The sequence below is a fragment of the Brassica oleracea genome, chromosome C7 (genome assembly GCF_000695525.1).
Source record: "Brassica oleracea var. oleracea cultivar TO1000 chromosome C7, BOL, whole genome shotgun sequence".
In the NCBI taxonomy this organism is placed as follows: Eukaryota; Viridiplantae; Streptophyta; class Magnoliopsida; order Brassicales; family Brassicaceae; genus Brassica; species Brassica oleracea.
The window spans coordinates 17,816,353-17,837,395 of NC_027754.1; the positions used below are offsets into that span (position 1 = coordinate 17,816,353).

The 21,043-nt window shown below is 38.1% G+C and overlaps 2 protein-coding genes across 2 annotated transcripts; one reads left to right on the forward strand and one right to left on the reverse strand.

Moving 5' to 3' along the window:
- The first annotated feature begins 9,998 nt into the window (after window positions 1-9,998).
- LOC106305175 (purine permease 3-like) lies at window positions 9,999-11,284 on the forward strand. Its single transcript, XM_013741541.1, has 2 exons — window positions 9,999-10,738; window positions 10,819-11,284. The coding sequence occupies exons 1-2, from the start codon at window positions 10,046-10,048 to the stop codon at window positions 11,173-11,175; spliced, it is 1,050 nt and encodes a 349-aa protein (XP_013596995.1). The 5' UTR covers window positions 9,999-10,045; the 3' UTR covers window positions 11,176-11,284.
- A 7,883-nt stretch (window positions 11,285-19,167) lies between these two features.
- Window positions 19,168-19,893, reverse strand: LOC106305621 (ethylene-responsive transcription factor ERF087-like). The gene has a single exon (XM_013741974.1). It carries the CDS (start codon window positions 19,891-19,893, stop codon window positions 19,168-19,170), a length of 726 nt encoding a protein of 241 aa, XP_013597428.1.
- Between the last annotated feature and the right edge of the window lie 1,150 nt (window positions 19,894-21,043).

Genomic DNA, 21,043 nt, shown 5'->3' on the forward strand with positions numbered 1-21,043 from the left:
ATATATATATATATACTAATGATTTAAAGCAACAAGATTGGCTGATCAATTTAGTTGTCCAGTTGAAATCTTTCAAAACTATGTGAAAGACTCAAGTCAAAGTAAATATGGATTTAGAATAGTAGTTATATTTTACTAACCAAAATACCGAAAAAAACCGAACCGAATCGAAACCAACCCGATATCTGGATTGAACACCCCTAATCCAAATGAAGCCAAACTATTGTTTCATTCTCCAAAATATAATAAAAATAATAACTTAATTTCGCGCAAAGCGCGGATCTTATCCTAGTTACTAAGTATTTTCATTTGCCAATTTTTGCCTAGCCACCCTCACATACCTTTGGGGGGGGGGGGAATAAATATTAGATTAATCATTACTGATTCACCCTATCATCTTTACGAAGTCTACGTTATTAGGCCTACTCTAAATGTTTCCTAAGAGCCAGAAGGACTGTTTTGTCATTTCAATTTGTTTGGTTGAATATTAAGTTCCACACAATTTGTCTTATGCATAGTTACTTAATTAGTAACTTCTTTTATGATTTTGGCCTAATTCACTCCATAACTATATCATAAATCTGAAATGAATTTCTCTTTACTTGGCCATGATCATAGGTTTCTGCTTTAAATAGAAACTAACTGTTTGTTTGGGCCATAACTATATCATACACGCTACGGTATCAAGTAATGACCTGTTTGTTTGGGTGAACAGTCTGTTATATATCATGTGCACATGAAATACATGCGACACACGCTACAGAGTACATACAGAGAGTCAAAATCAGTACCGATATTTGTTTCAAGTCTGAAATAAAGTAAGCTTAGAATTCACATCAACTCTGGAGTCGTGGAATGTTATCTCACTTAGACTCATCGTTGATTTGAATAAGTCACTTTTGATTTCGCTTATTGTGAACTAACACCACTAGTTTGATTATGGTCGATGGAATGATAGTTTAATCCTTGTTTGTCACGAAGAATAGCAAGTGTGGATTCGAACTTCAAAGTAGACTAGTTAAAAGATGGTCTAGAACCAGTGTTTTACTACACGTTGATATGAGGATCACGTTTTACTACAAGTTGATTATGATCAAAGCCTCACAGGGATAGTATGGCAGGGATTCTTCTTAGGAGCCATGAGGGTTGCATTCTGTGCGTCGTCTCTAGCTTCTGGTGTTCTCATCAGTGTTCTTCTTCGGGTGACGGAAGTCCAATCTGTCCTTTGTTTCTGAGAGAAATTTCAGGCGGAGAAAGGTATCTCTCTCTTTCTCTCTATATGGGGATTTGTTTCTTACTTCCTACGACGAGTATAAATCCGGCAAGCAAGTTCTCGATAAACTTCAGCCTCCGGAGACAGAATTGCCTCCTCTTCCAGTTAGTGTTTCTGTTGTTGCTGTTGTTTACTTTTCTAATTATGTGTGATAGTGTTCTTTTTTTTTTTTTTTTTTTTTTCAAAGTTAAGAACTTTTTTTAAGAAAAATCGTGTGCCTTGGGATCCAGTTCACTCTAGTGTTCATCTTATTATTTCGGTAAGTGTAAAGGTAGACTTTGGCATATAATTAGCAGCAGGCTCGGTCCTGGAATTTGTAAAACAATTTGGGCCGGAAGCTTTAAAAAAACTGGACCAAAATAATTATAAGAAAATAAAGAAAAGAGTGAAGTTGCGTACTTCGAACCCATGATCAGAATTTTACACAGTACACACGTTTTTCTGGTTGAACTAATGAGAAATTTGCAAAAATTAAAAGCCGATATATTATTTATTTTTAAGAAGGCCGGAAGCTGGTGTTTCCTCCGTTTCTTTCTAGGGCCGGTACTGGCAAAATCGTATAAATTTTTATAAAGTGGCGTATGTTGCAAGTATTGTTCAGTGTGATATACTTATAGAACCATTAGACATAAATTATCATAAGGCATATATATTTATCGGTTGTATGCCCTGTTCGGAACTAAGCTAGACGCTAGTCGAGCGGTCACTATGGGCCTAGCGAGTTACTGAAAAATCGGAACGTACGCGGGGCCTAATTTTTAATACAATTTAATATATTTAGAATGTGTTCAGTTAACAAACATAAATATAAAAGTTCATAGACATGTTTATATGACATTTATAGATAACCATAATTTTCTAAGTATACATCTGATTCAAAAATTACAGAAAAAATGCAATTCATGGGATAAACAAGTCTTGATCTTGAGAACATACAAAAAACAAAAGTAAAAAGATTGCTAGTCTTTATTCTACACGCTCCACAACCTAAACTAAGCTAATGGATCTTGCTGGTTTCTTTACGTAGTAGGTTTAATGGGAAATTTTTAACTTTGCTAATGGACAATTATGAAGTTATTGGGCTTATGTACATTAGCGAGTTGAATTAGGCGGGCGCGTAACACATTTATGCGGATAATGCGGGAATTGATCGGACAACCACGTAGAGCCACCGAATTGCACGTACACGCCACGACTTAGCTCCGGCTAAAGACTAGGCGGCCGCCTACGCGGCTAGGCGCTCGCGTTTTAGAACATGAGTTGTATGTAATATTTTTCGTAATACAAAATCAATGTTAAAAAGGTGTAAATGTAAAATTTTTTGATAGAAAAAATAATTAATATATAATAAGACTGTCATAAAGAGTTTCTTTATAAAAATTTTTCTCCCAGACACTATTTTCGAGAATAGTTTTTTAACCGCAAGTCAAACGAGGTTTTGACTAGTTACATGCCTTTATCCGCTGTACCTAGCTCAGTACATTCGAATTGTTTTCCCCTTTGGGAATACCCATCGATCTGTTCGGAGTCTTGAGGCATTATTCACCGGGTTCTTCCCCCGACCCCCGTCGGAGGGACCGCCGCTGGCCGCAGAACCTCACCAGAGTTGAAGTGAAGATGGAAAAGAAGACACTACCCGAAGACCCAACTTATTGCAACCAGTCACCAGCTCAGCTCCACTCAGAAGGAACCGAGCGAAACCGATAAGCAGCCGCTCTAAAGTTAGTATACTGGGGATTCCCGGTAACAGCTTACCTGTTTTGGCTAGTGAATCTTGAACCTACAACAGGGGAGTTAGAAAAGCAAAGCTCACAGTCTATAATCTGTCAAATCTACGGAGTTTCCATAACGACTTTGGCTTCGAGGGTTTCCCTAAGCAGAAAGGAAGTAGTTTATACTGAGTCTTATCAGCAATGGCTCACCGAAGGATTTCATCAGCTGAAAAAGGAAAGGGTTTGGACCTTGGGGCACAACAACCACCACGTACAGCTAGGGTCAAAGCCCCACAACCAGACAACAGGGAGTTGCTGCGAAAGCACTCTCTCACGCTCATTGGACGCGTTACGAACAAATCTGTTCAAAAAGTCTGGTCTTTGATACCATTCTTTACTGAGCACTGGAAGACCGAATTTAAACCAGTCGGCTCAGACTTAGGGAACAGACTATTCCAGTTTCAATTTGAAAGAGAGTCAGACTTGATCTCGGTATTGGAACAACGGCCATACCACTATGCGAGATGGATGGTTATACTGCAAAGGTGGGAACCAACCGTCTCCCCCACCTTCCCTTCTTTAATTCCTTTCTGGATTAAGGTTCAGGGTCTCCCTGTTCATCTCTGGACAGAGGCCACTATTAAATGTATTGGAGAAGATATAGGTCTATATGAGAAGGCAGAGATCACATCCCTCACAGCTCGGATGCGGGTCCATGTTGATGGACTCCTCCCGCTGATTACAAACTCAGTGGTTGAATTCCCAAACGGGGATGAGGTAGCTACCACACTGGTCTATGAAAGGTTGGATAAGCATTGCACTAAATGCTTACGCCTAGACCATGAATTTAAAGAATGCCTAGTGGCACGTGCAGAAGCAAAAGCTCTGAAAGCGACTCAGGAGGAAAACAGTGCGAGATCAGGCCAGAACCAGTCTCAAGCCCAGGAACTCAGGAAAGAGTTTTCCACAGCTTCAGCACATGGAGATCGAAACACTAGGGGGGGGGAGTGAATATCAAGGAGAAGCAGCGTTCCACTTCTCAACAACAAACACTGGCAACGCAAGTTTTAGGCGCCCTCCTGCCCGGGAGGAGCGGAGAACTGGGCAGCACAGATCTTATAAACCTCAGACAAATTCATGGCAGGAAAGGAGCTACCAACGCCGCTCCCATAACCTGGAAGAGCGGGCCAGATATGATGAAGAAAGATACTCACGTCCCCCTCGCGCCGTGTCTAGCAGGCGGGCCCCGACTGAGCAGCTGAGTAAAAGTTACTACCGTGAAGTGCAAAAGAAAACTCCTGAAGCTAAGGAAGCGGGATCAAGTGCATCTAAGAGCAACCAGGAGTTGCGTAGTAAGGGGAATCTCCGAATACCAGAGCATGTGATGTTATCACAAGATATGCTGAATGTCGCAAGAGAAGAAGTTCGAGATGTCATGCTACAATACACGAAGTGTGCTGACCCGACGGAAAGGGAAGCTAGAAAAGAAAGGCTAAGGCAAGCGGAAGAAAGGGGCCAGATGGAAGAAGCAGCGGTCCAGCTTGCTCGAGCCTCTCTAGCCCCGGAAAGTGAGATCCAAAATGTAGCCTCCCCCCTGATCCATACTGAAAGGATCTCAGTCTCTAACAGACTAGGAACTAGGGAGAATCATTAGGATATGACCTATGAAACTTTGGGAACAGAACCAAGAGGTGGTCCCTGTGACAGAATCCCCGTAGCTCTCCGCCTGGGCGAACAATCTGTCTCCCCTAAAATCAAAGGGCGGACCCCAGCGTCTCAAAGGCTAGGCCTAGCAGAAACGGCCAAGGCAATGATGATCCCTCTGAACGAGAAAAGGAAGCCATGCCGCCCCCCAGGGAGAAAGACAAAGCAAATGAGCCCGCTAATTAAGGGGTCTAACGCAAAGAAAAGAAAGACTCAGAGTGCGAAACCCCCTGTCGGTCGTCGAAAGATTAATAATGAAGAAACCAGAGGGGCCTTAAAACAGAGCACAGGGTTATCACGAGGAGAAGCATCTAGACCTGCAGGCTCAGCGGGAAACTCACAGTCCTCGGACAATATCCCACTTAGCAAGATGGTTCCGAGATCGTCTAGGAAGAGGACGGATTTTCGAATCCCGTCCGCTCCAGCTCCTTAGCTATAGCAAGCTGGAACTGTCAGGGGTTGGGGAATCCCCGGACAGTTCGACGTCTCAAAGAAATATCCAAGAAATTCCGACCGGATATTTTCTTCCTTATCGAGACTAAAAATCCCAACGACTTCGTACTCCAAAAAGTGGCTCCGCTGGGATATGAAGAACACTATCTTGTGGCACCGACAGGACATGGGGCCGGAGGACTTGCCCTCTTATGGAAACAAGAGGTGAAACTTACTGTGATGTACTCTAATGCTAGTGTAGTGGAAACAATGATTGAGCATGAAGGAAAAGTGTTTTACGCTAGTTTTGTGTATGGATCAACGGATAGAGCCCAACGCAATATTTTGTGGAACCAGCTGCTGGTCACTGCGGAAGCCAGAGATGCCCCATGGTTCTTAACGGGAGACTTAAACGATATACTTAAGAGTGATGAAAAGGTTGGAGGACCAGATAGATCAGAGGGCTCCTTCTCCGATCTTAGGTCCTTCTTCTCGGAAGGAGATCTCTACGATCTCCATCACTCGGGTGATCCACTATCATGGCGGAGACAAAGAGGTACACACCTGGTCCGATGTAGATTAGACCGGGCGGTGGCGAATAGCGCTTGGGCGGAGTTGTATCCGACGGCACGATCTCATTACCTGGAATATGAGGGGTCCGATCATAAGCCACTTCTTTCCTTTATTGACCCATCCACTATGAAGCGCAAACGGATGTTCAGGTATGATCGATGGCTCAACTCAAATGAGGAAGCTAAACAGGTCATCAGGGAATCCTGGTCAACCTCTCAGTCGAAGCAAATATCGGAGAGATTGACCTCAGCGAGGCAAGCCTTGTCAGAATGGAATCGACTCCAGCACTATAACAGTAGTGAGCTAATTGAGCGAATGAAGAGAGAACTTGAAGAAGCTCTCACCAGCCCGGTTAATGACACTTCCCTAATCTAAGAAATTAACTCAAAGTTAAATGAAGCGTATCTTGCGGAAGAAGCCTTTTGGAAACAGAGAAGCCGGCTGTTATGGCTAAAGCTGGGAGATAGGAATTCCGGATTTTTCCACGCCACCACAAAAAATAGGAAGAGGGCGAATGCTTTCACAGTGCTGAAAGATGAAAGAGGGAATATAGTTTATAAGGAAGCAGATATAGCGAAGACGGTGGTGAGTTATTTTGCTAAACTATTCACCTCGGAGCAAGGGGAGAGTGATGAGACTGTTAGAGATGCGCTGACACCGATCATCACCGGGGAAGATAACGAGCTTTTAATTGCTATTCCTTCGGCTGCAGAAGTAAAGGAGGCAATGTTTGCGGTGAATGCGGAGAAAGCGCCCGGCCCGGATGGGTTCTCATCAAGTTTCTACCATACTCATTGGAATGAGATAGGCCCGGACCTGGTGGAGGAAATACAGAGCGTGTTTAGGACAGGGGTTCTCCCCCGAGGAATCAATGCGACACACGTATGCCTTATACCGAAGATCAAAAGCCCCCAAAGAGTATCAGAATATAGACCAATTGCCTTATGCAACGTTTACTACAAAGTCTACTCCAAGATACTTCAACGCAGACTGCAACCGTTATTGGGAAAGATCATTTCAGAAAACCAATCGGCGTTCGTTCCGGGACGAGCGATAGGGGATAATGTCCTTATTACTCATGAAGTTCTCCATACTTTAAAGACGTCAAAATCTGAGCAAAGGATATCGATGGCGGTAAATACGGACATGAGCAAAGCGTATGATAGACTTGAATGGAATTTCATCTCATCCGTGCTTGAGAGACTCGGATTTCACCAACATTGGATTGGTTTGATCATGCAGTGCATCTCAACAGTTACATGTTCCTTCCTCATCAACGGTTCGCCTAGAGGAAAGGTCTCACCGAGCCGAGGGATTCGCCAAGGCGACCCCCTCTCACCCTACATATTCATCCTATGTAGTGAAGTGCTCTCGGGTCTTTGTAACAAAACACAAGCGGATGGAAGTATTCAAGGGATCCAAGTGGTACGGGGGAGTCCCCGGATAAATCACCTCTTGTTCGCCGACGATACGATGTTCTTCCTCAAGGATGATAGGAGTTCTACGATCGCTCTAAAGAAGATAATGGACAGGTACGCAAAAGCATCGGGCAGTCTATAAACAGAGAAAAGTCGTCCATCACGTTCTCAAGGAAGGCGCCGGCAGAACTGAAAAGAGTAGTCCACAATGAACTTCAAATACTGAAGGAAGGTGGAGCCGGCAAGTATCTTGGACTCCCGGAGCTATTTGGAAGGAAGAAAAGGGACCTGTTTGCATCTATAGTGGAAAGAATTCAGAAAAAAACTCAGAGCTGGTCCAACAGATACCTGTCACCAGCCGGGAAACTTGTGATGCTCCAGAGCGTTTTGACGCCAATCCCATCCTTTTCCATGTCATGCTTCAAGCTGCCGGTTTCGTTGTGTAATCGCATACAGTCGGCGTTAACCCGCTATTGGTGGGACGATAAGGACGGTAAGAGGAAGATGGCATGGATATCTTGGGATAAACTGACACTGCCAAAAGGAGGAGGAGGACTTGGGGTAAGGGACATCCAAGCCTTTAACGTGGCTTTCCTAGCCAAGATTAGCTGGAGATTATTAGAGAACCCTGAAGGCCTACTTGGAAGAACACTGCTAAGTAAGTATTGCCCGGATGGAGACCTACTGAGCTGTAATGCCCCGACCTCGGCCTCACATGGCTGGCAAAGTATATTAGAGGGGAGGGATCTCCTGATTAAAAACTTGGGATGGATTGTGGGGGATGGAGCGAAGATTAAGCTGTGGGAAGATCCTTGGCTGAGCCTGGATACACCCACCAAACCTATGGGCCCTGCCACACGTGAAACGGCTTCCCTCTGTGTAAAGGACCTGTTGAGAAACGACACAGGAGAATGGGATAGGCACCAGATCCGAGCGATCATTCCGTTCGAAGAGGAACGGGTCCTAAGCCTGCAACCAAGCCTTAAAGGAGCACCAGATGTTCTCAAATGGCTGGGAACTAAAACAGGGATCTATTCAGTTAAATTAGGTTATCATATAGCAAGGGCAGAGAGGCAGGAAGAGATACTGGAAGAGGAAGACACAGCTGAGTTTGACTGGAAGAAAACAGTATGGGACCTCAAATTAGCGCCGAAGGTAAAGGTATTCACCTGGAAGAGCTTGAAAGGTATTTTACCGGTTGGAGAGAGACTCCTCCAACGACACATAAATGTGGACCCAAAGTGTAAGAGGTGTGGAGCCTCTGAATCTATCAATCACCTTTTGTTTCATTGCCCATTTGCCCGGGAGGTTTGGAACCTCTCAACTATGGATAGCAGCTTTGAAGTAAGTGGATTGACAGATTTAAGAGCAGATTGGAATGTATTGCATTCACAGAAATGTCTTCCACCAACTGGGATAAACCAAACTCCCTTGATACCTTGGATCATGTGGTCTTTATGGAAAGCACGCAACAAACTGGTGTTTGAGAAATGGACTGGGAATCCAGTGGAAATGGTAACACAGGCAATTGTAGCGGCGCGAGAATGGAGTGCAGCACAGGAGAAAGAAGTTATGCGACCCATGCTAGGAAGTTTGGCTCCTTCTGTTCGGGTTAAAGTTGTGGCTAGATCGGACGCTTCCTGGTCGAGTAATAAGATGACTGCAGGTTTGGGGTGGTGGGTCATGGAGGGAGAACTGAGCACGAAAGGACAGAGAGGCGTTTCTTATGTGGCCTCGGCGTTAATCGCAGAAGGAATGGCGCTCAGAGAAGCTGTGTTAGCTTGCAGGAGGGCAGGAATCAAAGAAGTTAGGTTCGAATCCGACTCTGTCCAACTTATCAAGGCTATTAATCTCAGAGAACCTCCACTGGAAATCTATGGAATTGTGGAAGATATCCGTTTAATGGCAGAAGACTTTGATGTCGTAGTTTTTGCTTGGATTTCTCGTGAGAGAAATGTTGAATCAGATCTACTTGCGAAAAACGCTTTGTGTTTGTATGAACAAGAGGTGGGTGAGGCTGGTTTAATGCCCCCACCAAACTAGTTAATTTAATGAATGGTAGTTTGTGACAAAAAAAAAAAAATATACTAAAACTGTCCACGACAATTTCAGTATTCAAAAATCTTTAGAGACAGACATATGATATCGGTGGTCTTCACTTCATCCTTCTTGAAATGTTGAATGTTTTCAACACTAAATAACTCATATCATCAAATTTCATTGTACAACAAGTTCATTATGATTCAACTACAAATTTTTTATTCAACATTTTCATTGTAAATGGTCTAAGAAGTGATGACAAAGATATAATTCTAAGGTAGGGAAAGTCGTACATATCATTAAAACAAATTGAATAAACGTTCAAAAATCTCTACACATCTATATACAAAGATTAACTTTTCAGACTTTTAATCAGTCAGCTTGTATCTAAATCAAAGGATCTGCATTAATGTCAAAAAGCTAAGAAATCAAAGATAAATCTTCCAATTATAGAACGAATATTCTCATTTTATTAATGTTCTTCCACTATATTAGGAAAGAGAGACTTATTTCAAGTTGTAAAAATATGTAGATAAAATCATGATATTAATTAGTATGAATAGTAACTGCTCCACGAGATAATTACAACGTTTTTTTCTTTGACTAACTAATTACAACGTTTTTTATTTGATACATAATATAACTGATAACAAGATTTGTGGAGATAAAACAGGAAAAATCATCGCTAGGTCAAACAGAAAAAAACAAAGATCATACAAATCTAAGAAACAAAGATCATAACATAATCATTTTGAGAGAAAAGACAGTAAGTAGCTTCTGTTTGTTTGTTTTATAACTAACGTAACTCCTCCAACACCAACCCTAAAGTTTCATTGCTCACAAAAACCAAAAACCATCTATCTCGTTTTGAAAATTCAATCGAGGAGACAAGAATGGCGAGGGCTCTTGTGATCATAAACTGCATCATTCTGGCCATAGGAAACTGTGGAGGTCCTCTGATCATGCGTCTCTACTTCAACAATGGTGGCCACAGGATTTGGTTCTCCACTTTTCTTGAAACCGCTGGCTTTCCGATCATATTCATTCCTCTTTTCTTCTCTTACCTTAACCGGCGCAGAAGCAACAGCAATGAAGGCGAGAATACACGGTTCTTTCTCATTAAACCACGTCTCCTTATGGCTGCGATTTTGATAGGGATCCTCTCAGGGTTTGATAACTACTTATACGCATATGGCATAGCTTATCTCCCGGTTTCAACAGCTGCTCTCATCATTGCTTCACAGTTAGCTTTCATAGCTATATTCTCGTATTTCATGGTCAGCCATAAGTTTACTCCATTTACCATCAATGCTGTTGTGTTGTTGACTGTTGGAGCTGCTGTATTGGGAATGCATACGGAAACTGATAAGCCGGTTTACGAGACTCACAAGCAGTACATGGTTGGGTTCTTGGTGACTGTAGCAGCCGCTGTTATGTATGCATTTCTATTGCCGTTAGTGGAACTTGCTTACCAGAAAGCTAAGCAACCCATGAGCTATACGCTTGTGCTTGAGGTTCAGATGATTTTGTGTTTCCTTGCTTCTTTAGTCAGCCTCATTGGCATGCTCATCGCTGGTGATTTCAAGGTATGTTACTCTTTGAAACAGATCAGATGTTTTTTGACTCATGCATGTCCTGAGTCCTTTTTTTTTTTAATTATTTGCAGGCCTTACCAAACGAAGCAAGAGAGTTCAAGCTTGGAGAGGCAATGTTCTATGTGGTGGCTGTACTTTCAGCCATAATATGGCAAGGGTTCTTCTTAGGAGCCATTGGTTTGATCTTCTGCGCATCTTCTCTTGTCTCTGGTATAATGATATCAGTACTTTTGCCCATCACAGAGGTTTTAGCTGTTATTTTCTACCATGAGAAGTTCCAAAAAGAGAAGGGTCTTTCTCTTGCTCTGTCCCTTTGGGGTTTTGTCTCTTATTTTTATGGTGAGATCAAAGCCGACAAGGATAAAAGAATACAAGAGGAGGCACAACTGAATTCTTTGCCTAGAAGAACGAGAAGTACTGAGTGTTAAAACTTAAACACATGAGCTTAGAAGGACATCATAAAGGTTTTATTACTTCATTTCATCCCTGTTATACTGTTATTAGATTAGAGGATATTAAACAGCTTGGAACTATATGCCAAACACACAACTCTAAGAAGCTTTTTACCTTTTATACTACTCAAATGAATTTGTGACAGAAAAGATGCAAAGTTAGTCTTGTGTTGTCTTCTGCTGGTTGCTTTTAGCTTTCATCTCTCTTGATGGAGGTTTCATCTCATTAACTTGTTCAACAATAATGCCACATCACCATTGTGGAGATATCGCGTAATTCGAGGACCAGTCCCACCTGTAAGTTCAACTAGTAGAGCTTCTGGTAAAGCCTGTTTTGTTCATTTGTATGATTCTCCATTATCACCAGTAAGAAGAGATAACACTCGGTTGAAACACAATGCAAAGGAAAAATCTTAAGACAACCACACCCAAATATTTTAGCTTTGTCAAACCGCATATCTTTCACTCAGACTGCCTTCCCCTAGAGATTCTAGTTATTTGATTGAAACTTGAATACATCAAAAACAAGCCTGTCTGTACCAATATATAAATGCTTTATAAGATGACCTATTTATCTACATATACTTCTTTCCTGTTTATTCTTTCTAGCAAGGCCTAGAAAATCCATCAATAACATATAAGGATCATTCTTAAGCTAAATCATTCCTCTACGTTATAATAAACACAAAGTAGATACAAAATGTATGTACTCACCAGTTTCCTTCAGCAGAACTAATTCAATTCAGTGTTGATTTTTTTCCTTTATTAACTCTTTCAGTATAGCACGCTGACGTTCGCTTAGTTCACTAGAAAATACAGAAAAAATAATACGCAGCATCATAATATGCCAGAAATCCCACATAAACAACAGCCCAATAAGAGAACTCAAACACATCCACATGCCACCACACATCAGAATCTGAGCAAATCAACATTAACTTTTAGAATAAGACCTAGAGGAGAAAGAACTAATGTCAGACGCCAAGTAACATGCAGCAAAAGAAACAAAACAAACTCCCAGCGAAATTATTTGAAAAGCCTCTACTTTTAGAGCTAGCAACCATAAGTGTCTTGTCTGTTCTTGACAAAAGCAGAAATTTAGCATAACATAATCAGCTTGAACTCCAAAGTATAAGAAATCTATACGTATAAAGAGTGTTAACACGAAATATCACATGCTGATCTCCATGATCTACAAAATATCCTTGTTTAGGTAGTCCTGATCTTAAACAGTATCAAACAAACTGATCATAGTTAAATGCACCTTTGCCTCTTAAAACAAGAAGTTGGCCAGGCTGAGCTCACTCTGGTATCTGCAACAATAAAAAGTCACCTCTAGTATCTCCAAAGGCTTGAGATCTAAACCATCCCTCTCAGTGAGGATAAAACAAACTTGGAACTCAGTTGCAAGTTGTTAATACCAAAATTGTAGAGATCCATACACCAAGTATATTATAGATTTCACTGGGGAGGAATCTTACTTCTATCTCTCTCTTACCTGATGGTGTTGACACCACAACTTTCCCTCCCAAAATGGCCTGTCAAATAAGTTTTTCAAGACATGTAAAGTATGGCTTAAGGGAGATATATTAGAAACAGCGTGAACAATAAGACATGAAATGATGCACCAAATATATTGGACTAATTCAGGTAGTGTAAAAAGCAATTTTCAACGGAAGCTTAACCCTCTATGGCAGTATGGCTGAGTGGAAAAAATATAGCAGTAGCATATGCACTTGAGTTTTATGACAGGGTGCCATCAGATGATTCGGAAGTGCGTCGTATACATAGTGATAAAGATGCTAGCATTACTATACTTGGTAAACTTAATGGTAAACACCACTCACTAATTTTCAGATAGACGGCAGAAAACTTTTATCTAGTCTATGTCCTCTAGAGGTTTTACTTTGTCATAGGCGCTGCCTAAAATATGTTAATGCGGAGCCTTATCAACTGGCAGTTAAGACTTTTGACCATAGAGTGCCACTATGCAGGAAAGTATAAGTTTAGAAGGTACCACCACTCTGCTTATAGTCAAAGATTCAGGAATCATTAGAAACCTGTGAGAGAAGAAGATTAGATACTTGTCGTCAAAGGAAATGCAGTATGCTGTAAGACCATAGATGAGGCAAGAATGATGATAGAATTATAAGACTACTTACGGATCTTACAAGATAGCTCTGATAGCGTAAACAATCTATTCGCTGGATGTAACAAGTTTTGATTATATAGTGACAACGGCAAACACAATAGAGTATCCATCACATTTAAATTAGTGATCAATGGTATATTATTTTTAGAATGAACACATTTAAAGTCAATATATGACATAATATGACTTTGACGCTTGCCGCAACTTTCTTTTTCTAAAGACTAAACTGATTATCTTAAGATAAGATGCATATGGTAGTTCAGTGTCAAGACTGGGTTTGATTCTAAACTTATCTAACGTCTCAAGAAAGTACAAAGTTTAAAATTTTAAGAAGATACTGGTGCATTTACAAACCTTAAATTTGATATACAAGTCCCCAGAGGTTGCCGTTTTCTTAATCTTGCATGACCAACACCTTGGATTACGACCATAGCTTCAGACCCCACCCCTGAGGTCAAGTAATTAAAGAGAAATAAGCAAGACAGAATCATGTTATCTAGAAGACTAGAACCAAAGTCACTATCTTGTCCAGCAAACTCATGTAAAATGATACTCGAAAATCACAGTTCTAAATTTTCTTTGAATATCAAGTGCAGACAAAAGACAGTTAACGAGAAAGTGCACATATAGCCAAGCATAATCTTAAAAAGAAGCAAAAGAAAAGGCGAGCTATACAACAAGTGTAACCAATATTTAAATTGGGATAAATCCAAACCACAAAAATCCTCAGCGAAAGCAACGTAACAATGTCAATGAAATATTACCATCATTTCATAGCATGCCTGGCATGTTTAAGAACCAAAATCAAGTTAAAGATAACAAAGGCATGAAAATTTCAGAAAAACCCTCAGGGATCACAGCTGCAGCCGTATTTGTGGCTTCCACAACACCGGATCTTCTACAAGACATGCAGTGCTCCTGAAGAGATAGACATTACATATATGTCAATTAAGTGAGTCATTCGTCCTCTCTAAGTTGGCTTGGATGGAACCAGCATATTTTTAAAGACTAGAAGCCGTAAATGTAACAAGAAAACAGAAACAAGAGAGGCACATCAACTGATGAGAGCCATTACCAGAAGACTCTTCTTTTCGAGTGTAGCTTTGAATGTAACACTCGATAAACAAGAGAGTCTTCTGAGACCCTGCAAAGTGTCAACAAACTCCCTAAGTGTTCAGCTACACCACTATATATCCCTCAGCAAATCAGAAAATAACATAACTTTCCGGAACGCCTCCACTTTTCCACAATACATTTAGGTTCTGTTAAATCAACAATAACATAATGAGATTAAACAAGTCTTGTCGATTACCCTTGTCGCAGTCCGAACAGGGAGGCAACGTTATGATTCAAATCAGACAAGGAGAGGTTTTTGGTTTTATAGGTAAACCCTAAGCAAATGCCGAGGCACAGAGAGAGGACACTCTTTTTTTTTTGCTTTTCACAGTTCGTCTAAAGTCTCTTTCTCTGTGAGAAGATCCGAAATTGGCCACTAAAAAATCATTATGGTATACATAGGCAATGTGCATATCCCCTATATATTAATTGAGTAACATTTGAGAAGATATAACCTTAAGTTTGTAATAACTAAGAAATGACCTAGCTGAGTTGTCACGTAATTAGAATGTTAATTTTGCTTAAGTGGCGGTTTGAGAATCAATTGAGAATTTTGTTAGTCCAAAATTAAATTGTTAGAAAATGTTATATTATATAGTATATCTATTATAGATCATTCATTTATCAAATTGAAATTATTATATATTCTTTTCTTAAATAAAACCTACGGAATTACCTAATGTGATCAAGATATATATGACAATAAATGATTTTAAATAATAAATATTTACTAACAACATGTATACTTTCTATCATTTTTGTTTAATTAATTATTATTAAAATAAATTACACATTTACATTAATAATATAATAAAAATTTAGTTTTTTGTATACGTTGTATTTTGAATTTTTCAAAAAAGTCTCACATAAACTTTTGTAATCAAAGTTTAATTTTTTTCTATAATAAGATACAATTATTATAAAATCATATGAATAAATAATTTTATTTTAATAGGTGTTTATGTTAATCTATATATATATATATATTTCATATTGTTTAAATTAAACTATACATCATATGAAAATACATACTTATATTTTGATATCTGCGTTGAACATATATTGAAAAGTTAATATTTTAATTTTGAAATATTTATTGTTTTTTAAAATAATTATAAATTATTGAAACTACTAAACATTCCACATTAAAAAAAATCGTTCGTGTAAAATTTTGTTACACAAATATGCAAATAATCGTAAAATCATATGAGTAGAAACCTCATTTAATAAATATTCATATTAAAAGTATACTATATATCTATGTTAATGTCATTTGAATTTAATTATATATCATATACGATAGATAAGATTGATTGTTTTGATTTATTTACCCTAAAATAATTGCAAATAAACAAGAGCGGTTGTTTGATTTATATGCGCACGCCAATTTATTACATAATAGTAAATTATTTTTTAGTTATTTAATGTATAGAATTATTATTTTATTATTTCATAATATGTAGAAAACGTAAAATAAGTAATATAAAATATTTATTCTGCTTAAGGCGCAGATCTTAAGCTAAGTATGTATCTCTTTATTAATTTTAAATCTTAAACATTTTCTAAATATCAGGCCAAAACAAAATAACGAAATGAAAATAAACTCAAAAATCAATATTTATATCGAACAATAACAAAAATGAAAAAAAAACGACATAAAAATGAGAAAAATATTGAAGATAGATAGGATTGGCACATGAACATAAACTTCTCATAACCATAATTAACTTTTAAATAGCTAAATCATGATAATAAACCGAGCTGCCATAGTTTCATTGTAACCAAATAACAGGCCTGAGATTCTTGGCCAAAACGTTAGGTTTTTATGCGATAAGTGATTTTTTGACCTAAAATATTTTTTTAAAATGGGATCAGCTCATTAGTAAACAAATTACATAATTAACAATTTTTTAAAAAAAAAATTGTTTAAGGGCCAAAAATATTTATTCGATCAAGAATATAAATTTCATTTTTCCATACGATATTTCTTAAATAATTTTCTTATAAATTCACGATGCACAAGGCGAAAGTCTTATTCTAGTAGCTCCATGTATTATGAACGATACTAATATTATTCGGTTTGGTTGTGTAACTAGTCGTTCCCCCAAAACTTGAATATTTTAGATGTTTAATTATACAACTAGTCGTGCGGGTTTTTTTAACACTAAAATATTTTAGATTATGCAATAAAATATATCAATAAATTAATATAATTTGGTGTTATATATTATCTAATTTTATAATAATATTTGTGTAGCGTATAATATTATTACTATAAATTTATAAATTTTATATTTTGTAACAAAATTTATTTTGAAAACATTATTATGTAACAATATTGATTTACATAATTTTTGTTTTATTTCTAAATTTGAAACATATGTGAAAATTAAATTAAGTTGAACCTACATAATAGAAAATTTGGTATATAGTTATTAATAAAACCAAGTAAGTATAGATATTTAAATAATAAATCGAATTGTTTTTTAACCTAAGGGAATATACAGACATTAATAAAAGTAGAGTAAAATCTTATATATACGATATGAATAAAAATCAAATGTTTCATCTACGAAAGGAGACGTAAATTAGTTGTATCACCTAATAAAAAGTCGGACATGAGACGAATGAACGGTTCTGTAACAATAACAAAGTTATTATAAACACATAAGCTAATCATATTGTTTCATGAAAATCAAATATCACTGGAAGGAATAAAAACATATGAAGAGGATTAAGCAAGTGAAGGCGCTGCTTTACATGGAGAAGAGACTCTCGATGTGGTCTGGGAAAACAAGCTCACCAGCATCAGTAACACGCTTGTAACTTATACGATCTCTCCATTCGCTCGTAAAAGGTACATGAAGAAGGCTTTGATGTGTCCATCTGTGTCCATCTTCATTTTTCAAAATATAGAGATTAACACTATCAAAGGGAAACAACATAGTAACTAAGGCTAGCCTTCCCTCATAAGGTATCATCATATGATGCAAAAACTTAGAAATACCCTCCGATATTTTATCGGATTGAAGTTTTCAGATTTGACATCAAAGCTCATTATTATACGTTGATCATCAACATGAGCTTCATTTCATAATACACAACTGCATTGAAGCATTTCCCACGTGAGAAATATGGACAATGTACAAGGCTATTTTTGGTTATTGTTCTCCATGATTCTTGAACTCCCAATGTAAGAACCTGAGTCTGTATATCTTGGTATATAGATAATACCTTGTGTTTACCCTGCAATGGATCGTACCCTAAATAAGACCAACAAAATGGACTTATGTTTCTAGCATGACCACTCGATGAAATGCGGAGGGAAGCGGGATAAATGGCTGATACTAGGGATATGACTACTAGCTGCTAGTATAGAAACCTCTGAAAGCGTCCTTCCTTCTCAATGCCCGGGCATATGTTTGTTGTGATCTGGTAAGGCTAAAACCCGTCTCAAACTTGGGTTCCAAAGTTTGAAGCCACGTAATAAAATCAAGCCATGGACGCTGTCCGATAGGGGATTTCTCAAATCAATAGGGTTTGTATATTGAAAACTGTAGACATGAGAATTTGACCCTTCAGGATTCTGGTTTGGGAAACCAAAACACGATTGGCTTCCCTTATAGTGAGACGGTGAGCAGAAGACTCGCTGATCTCAAAGAGGACCGAGACCCCAAAGAGTTGATAAAACATGGAAGTGTGACGAAAGAAGAAAGAAGACCAGAGCTGACACAACCAAATCTTAATAATTCAACAAACTCACCATTTTCAAAACCTCTCTCTCTCTCTTCTGATTCTCTCTACTTTTCTCTAAAACCATCTTTAATGTTTCACTTTATTTTTTCAAAATATAGTAACTTTTTTTTGGTGAAATCAAAATAGAATAACTTTATAATGGAATTGATTTTTGACTCAGTGGTATTATATTTTAGAATAAAAATAATAAATAAATGAATTACTCTATTTAGAGAGTAAACTTATTTTTTATTATATTATAGAACGAAAAATAAAGTAGATTAAAACATTCTTACTTCAAACTATATTTTAGAATGAAGTTGAAGATGCTCTAACGCTTCTTTTCTCTGGTGACTCTTTGGTTTTTTGGCGGTGACACATGGTGTTATCGCCGGAGAGTGCTTTTTCGGTTTAATATAAGTTATTTTTCTCAAACCCCATCTCGGTCTTTTGGTTGCGGTTTGTCCTTGGCTTTGGTTATCACTGTCCTTCTCTTGTGTGCTAATTGGTGTTAGATGGATTAGGGAGAAAATAGTTCTTATGCATTTTAAGTTTCATTAGTTTGTCTCCTCATGGTGGGGCTGTCTCCCTGTTCTTCCAGAGGTGGTTTTGTACCTGCTGGCTTAGTTTCTCACAAATGTATTTTAACTATGTATGGTCTTTTGCTTATATATGTTAATGAATCTTTAGTGTTAAAAAGATCGAACTATAAGAGACTTTGAACAATGACGGCATTTTTTCCTCTGGTTATAACTCACAACCGTAAGGCGTTAGGAAAAGTAACATGCGATCAAGAAACCTTGCATTTTATAAGCCACAATAACAAAATCTTTAGTTGAATTATTAGAGAAACATAAAACGCTACAAGATAGAGAAAAACACGTGATATATTTCATTCCACTCCATAAAAGAGGCAAAAGGATTGTTCAATAAAAAAGAAAGTCACAAACTTGGGCAGTTCACTATTATTGATAGAAGAATGTGGAGGATGAAGAGCCAAACCCTTCTGTTCCACTCTCACCAAGACTGTTTTGATCCACAAAGCCATCGATCTCAAAGGAAAACGTATCCATGCCAGCATGCGCCAGATTCCAATAGCTATCGGTCTCCGGAATTGTAAGTTCAGCCCCAGAACAAGTACTTGGAGGAAGAGGTGCAAGCTCATGATTACAATGCTCATCATTAGTTTTCATAGACTGATAACCACATTCAGACTCATGTGTCCACCCATTGTATGCGAATTCAATAGAGTTTTGGTTTTGATTGTTCGCGGATAAATATAGATTGTTGTTGTTGCTGCTGTGAGGAGCTTCTAGTTGGCTTGGGGGGTTGAATAACTCGGAAATGAAACGTTGTGATTCATCAGGAGAGATGAAGGAAGTTACTGAGGAGCCACGAGGCATATCGGAGTAGACAAAGTTGGTCCGAGCAGTCAAGCCTCTAATAGACCGTGCGGCTCTATCATAGGCCAATGCAGCCTCCTCGGCTGTATCAAATGTACCTAGCCAATGCCTCTCTTTTGTAGTCGGGTTTCTTATCTCAGCTGCGTATCTTCCCCACGGCCTCCGCCTCACTCCTACATACTTGATTTCTTCAGTAAGTTGCTGAGGCTGCGGTTGTTGCTGCTTTTGCCTATGACTCTTTTTTGATATAGAGGAAGAACCAGCATTTACATTACCATTGAAATCCATATTTAATTAGTATACTTTTGTTTACACTCGAAATGTGATAGATAATTGAATTGATGGATTTGGTTATGTGGAACAATTGAAATGAGGTGTGTTTAAATAGAAGAGGTCATTCATTATGTGGACCCTCTCGTTTATTCTAAAGTTCCCTTTGAGGAATTTTAAAGATACAAAAGGTGGGTCACATGGAAATGTGCAAAATCAGATGATCATCAGTCATCACCATCTAATCATATGATTGACAGTGAAATGAGTTTGTGGCTTTTAGGATTGGCCCAAGCAAATCATGTAAGATCAATAGATTATGAGCCAATCTGCAATGGATATTTTTCCTTTTTTTAAATCTTATTTTCGTTTTACCTTTACGCATGCTATTATTTTTGGAACGTGAGATTCGGTTCTTTGTTCCTACTTATGATGACTTGTAGTTGTACCCTGTGGCGGACGTACATATAGTTTGGAAAGGGCACTTGCCCACCATAAACTTTTTAAGTTAGTGTAATTTTGTCAAGAATTTTATTAATGCCTCTGTTAAAAATTCAGTTTCTTAAGATATTTATTTATAGTTTGCCCCGAATAAAAAAAAATTCTAGCTCAGCCCCTGCAGGTTGTATCATGTTTTAATTTGGTTTTCATTCATGAACTTTGATAAAAGAGTTTTTTTTTTTCGTTTAACTTATACTGAAAATTCGTTAGCTTAGTATCCTAAAGCATTTTTGTTCTTTTTTTTGAGAAAAATCATTTTTACTCTTTTTTTGTTTTGTTTTTGGTTCGCCATCCTAAAACCGGTGTTTTGAGTTCTACATGCATGTCACATTGTCACTTACACTAAGAATATTTTCTTAATCATCATTACATCTGTACAGGTAAAATCATATTTCCATCAAACTGAATTATAAATTCATGACCACCATGCGTATAAACGATGGTCGACAACGTTAACTGTTTTTTTTTTCTGGTGAGCTTCCGGCTGACTCTTGTTGAGTAAAACGTGCTTAACTGTAATACACATATTTTAAAAAGGTTTACTAATTCTACTATGCTACAACATATGGTAATATATATAGCCTATATGGTTAAAATAGAAGATAGAGTTTAAGAGTTAGATCTAGGGTTTAGTTCTAACTAATAGTTTATTTGATAAATCACTGAA

Coding starts and splice junctions, on each gene's coding strand:
- LOC106305175 (XM_013741541.1), top strand. CDS start 10,046: ATGGCGAGGGCTCTTGTGATCATAAACTGCATCATTCTGGCCATAGGA. Junction 10,739..10,818: donor TCATCGCTGGTGATTTCAAG/GTATGTTACTCT, acceptor AATTATTTGCAG/GCCTTACCAAACGAAGCAAG.
- LOC106305621 (XM_013741974.1), bottom strand. CDS start 19,893: ATGGATTTCAATGGTAATGTAAATGCTGGTTCTTCCTCTATATCAAAA.